The 2,896-nt window shown below is 53.8% G+C and overlaps 1 protein-coding gene across 1 annotated transcript; it reads right to left on the reverse strand.

Moving 5' to 3' along the window:
- Window positions 1-355: 355 nt before the first annotated feature.
- LTHEOB_13051 (uncharacterized protein) lies at window positions 356-1,597 on the reverse strand (the record flags this gene model as incomplete). Its single annotated transcript, XM_035509987.1, has 1 exon — window positions 356-1,597. The coding sequence occupies one exon, from the start codon at window positions 1,595-1,597 to the stop codon at window positions 356-358; it is 1,242 nt and encodes a 413-aa protein (XP_035374515.1).
- Between the last annotated feature and the right edge of the window lie 1,299 nt (window positions 1,598-2,896).

Genomic DNA, 2,896 nt, shown 5'->3' on the forward strand with positions numbered 1-2,896 from the left:
GTAGCCAGCTTGGAACGATCTTATCGACCTGCCGTATGTTATCTCTGAGCAGAGAGAATGGGAATTAGGCTTCAAAGCTCAATAGAAGGGGCCTCCCGTTATATGGACGTTCAAAGTAAGCAACTGAAGTACACCGTTACGAAGCTGAGTTACGATGATGGGCTCGATGTCAACACACTCAAAGACGAGTCAAAGCTTTGGACTATATGGCCTCCCACGACAGCCTGAACGAATTTTGAGCACGCCTACGCTTCCGGAGACATTAAGAGTTGGCGACAGTTGCAGGTCATGAAATTGGAAATCCTAAGAACCTCAGGATATCATGAGGTTACGTAGTCGTAATATCGTTCAAACTCTACATTTGCTCGGGATCGCACTGCACAGTCACGCAGCCGATAATCATACCCTTGATGTGATGATATCTGTTTAAGTCACTCGCACGCGCTGCCTCGCCTAGCGTCATCAACTCATCCCACATGGTCAAGTCAGCGCGACGATCCTGCTCTAAGACCCACGCGATAAGCCGAGTCAAGTCGCGCAGAAAAGCATCCGCCAAGGCCGTCTGGAAGAAGTCGTCAACATTCTCGCGGCCAGCAGGGCCGTGGCAGAGGAAGAAGGCGGCCGAACAACGAGCGCGCGCGTCCCAAAAAGCTACTTCGTCGCCCGCCCGCGCGTGGCGACCCATCTCCGTTCGTAGCGGGTTGATGCGTTCGTCTTGGTAGGCGATAAGATTAACCGCGACTGCCCGACCCAACCACAGGCCAAGCTCCACCGTGAGATGCGCCCGTAGACGGTCCTCTGTTGGATCTCCAGCAGATGGAGCTGCTGGCCCCGGGTTCCGAAAGGGTGGCGTTTGCGGCACTGTATTAGGCGAGAGCACAGATAGGAGACTTTCCGGTAAAGGCGTGGTGGCGCACTGGCTGGGGCTCCTTGGGATGACGGTCATGTGGGCTCTGTACTGGGGCGGAGGCTCGGTTACCTGGTGCCCAGACTCACCAAGCGCGTCCTGGGGAAAATTTTCTTTGCCGGGCACTGCAGAGCGCAGGGTGTTGCTGACCAGCCTTAACCCTTCACGCGCATAATCGCTGGGTCGCAGGTAAACAAAAAAGCTCAGAGCCTTGGACAGTGAGGTGATATTCTGCAGAAGATCACGAGCTGTGCGTGATGACGGCTTCGCCGTTGTCTTAAGTTCCGGCATGAGCAGCCGTCCCGGGCGCTCGAGGGTAAAGTGGGCGCGGATGATCATTCCTGAATCCGAAAGGCCAGCGTCATGGGCGGCAGACGCCACTGCACCCACATCCTGAATCTTGCATGTATCGACTTGTATTTCCGGGGATGAGCTAGGCAGGATTTCGAGGGAGACGTCTTTGCTGCGCGAGTGACCGGCCAGTCGCAGCTTGACAGCAAGAGAGAAACGAATCATCGCATGTTTGCAGCCGTCATCATGCGCACACTCTAGAGCGAAGCTGGATTCTTTGTTCAACAGAGATAGCGACCCCAGGGTGATTTGTTGGCCCGTTTCTCGATCGGACCATGCGGCCAGGACGCGTTCGTTGACACAACGACGAGGGTGGACAAGGTCTAAGGCGGACACCATAGGGGCTCGGGTCAGGCTGCTGCTGCTGCTGCTGCTGCTACGAATTAGCCGAGGGTCGTAGACCGTCAGAAGATTGATGAAACGAGAAATCCCCTGGGCGGTGGCCGCAGGAACCCTCCCACCCAGGCTTTGACGCGGAGGTGCGAGAGCAGCCTTGGCTCGAACGGATAACACGCCCACATCAAACGTTGTCCACAGGCAGAAGACCGGACGGCACTGGCACCTGAACCACCACGGCAGGCAGCCTGGGGGAAGTTCGCAGCGACGAAGCCTGAACCACCACCTATACAGGCTACGTGGGGCAGTTCGCAGCGCCTAGCCGTGGCTGCGGCCGCAAGGAAACGGGAGATGCGTACGAGCGGAGTGAAGGAGTGTGTAGACCGACCAGCACCAGGTATTGGGCTGTGCACGGAACTGTGAGTCGAAGAGTGGGCACGGATGATGAAGTAAGGGTGGGTGATGATGGAAGTGAAATGGAAAAGCGAAGGTGGAGATGAAGGCCTGGTGCGGTAAAACAAGCGCTCGGCGCTAAGTGATAATAGCGCTAGCGCTAAACCATCTAGCTACTATCCTTTGCGCAAACGTGTTTCACCACTCACCTTGCCACACCAGTCATCCAGCCATCTCATTTCACAACCCAAATTACAAGATATAAGGCACAATATTCCAACAGTCTCTGCATAACAGTATCTATAAGGCTTCTACTTTTTGCACACCCCCATCTCTTGTTTGCACACCCCCACCCGATATCTACCCTGAAAGGGTAATCCGATGTATATCCGTGCTAGTGCCTTGACGAGGAACATCAAATATCGAGCCCACTCTGCAACGCGTTCATGAGCGCGTATTGCCACGAAACCTACTGCGATTATTGCGCTTTTTTGTATATCTAATTACATTTGGTTCTTGAGCTCTGCAAATTTGTATTACGATGCAACCGCTGCGTATTACGCTGTGTTGGTTTAAGTTCTCGTTGCGGTGATCTGCCAGAATGTTGGTGTTCCTCACTTAACTAGTGCGGGCCGTACTCCAAAAGCTGCCATTATAGGCTTAGTGTAACTTGGCCAAGCAGCATTACTCATCTTCGTGACGCAAACACCGAACACTAATACCAGCACCTCCACCCGACCTAAGACCTATGCTTTATTGTAAACAGCCCTCTTTCCAATTCTTTCCGCTCTAGTTAGTTATTGTTCAGATCATGCGCGGGCGGTCGGAGGAACATCAAGATTCTGCCGCTGAAAGAGCAGCTTTCAGTTACCTCGGCTAGCTATACTCACTGCTCACGTGATGAGCCTA

Source organism: Lasiodiplodia theobromae, assembly GCF_012971845.1.
Source record: "Lasiodiplodia theobromae strain AM2As chromosome Unknown scaffold_138, whole genome shotgun sequence".
In the NCBI taxonomy this organism is placed as follows: Eukaryota; Fungi; Ascomycota; class Dothideomycetes; order Botryosphaeriales; family Botryosphaeriaceae; genus Lasiodiplodia; species Lasiodiplodia theobromae.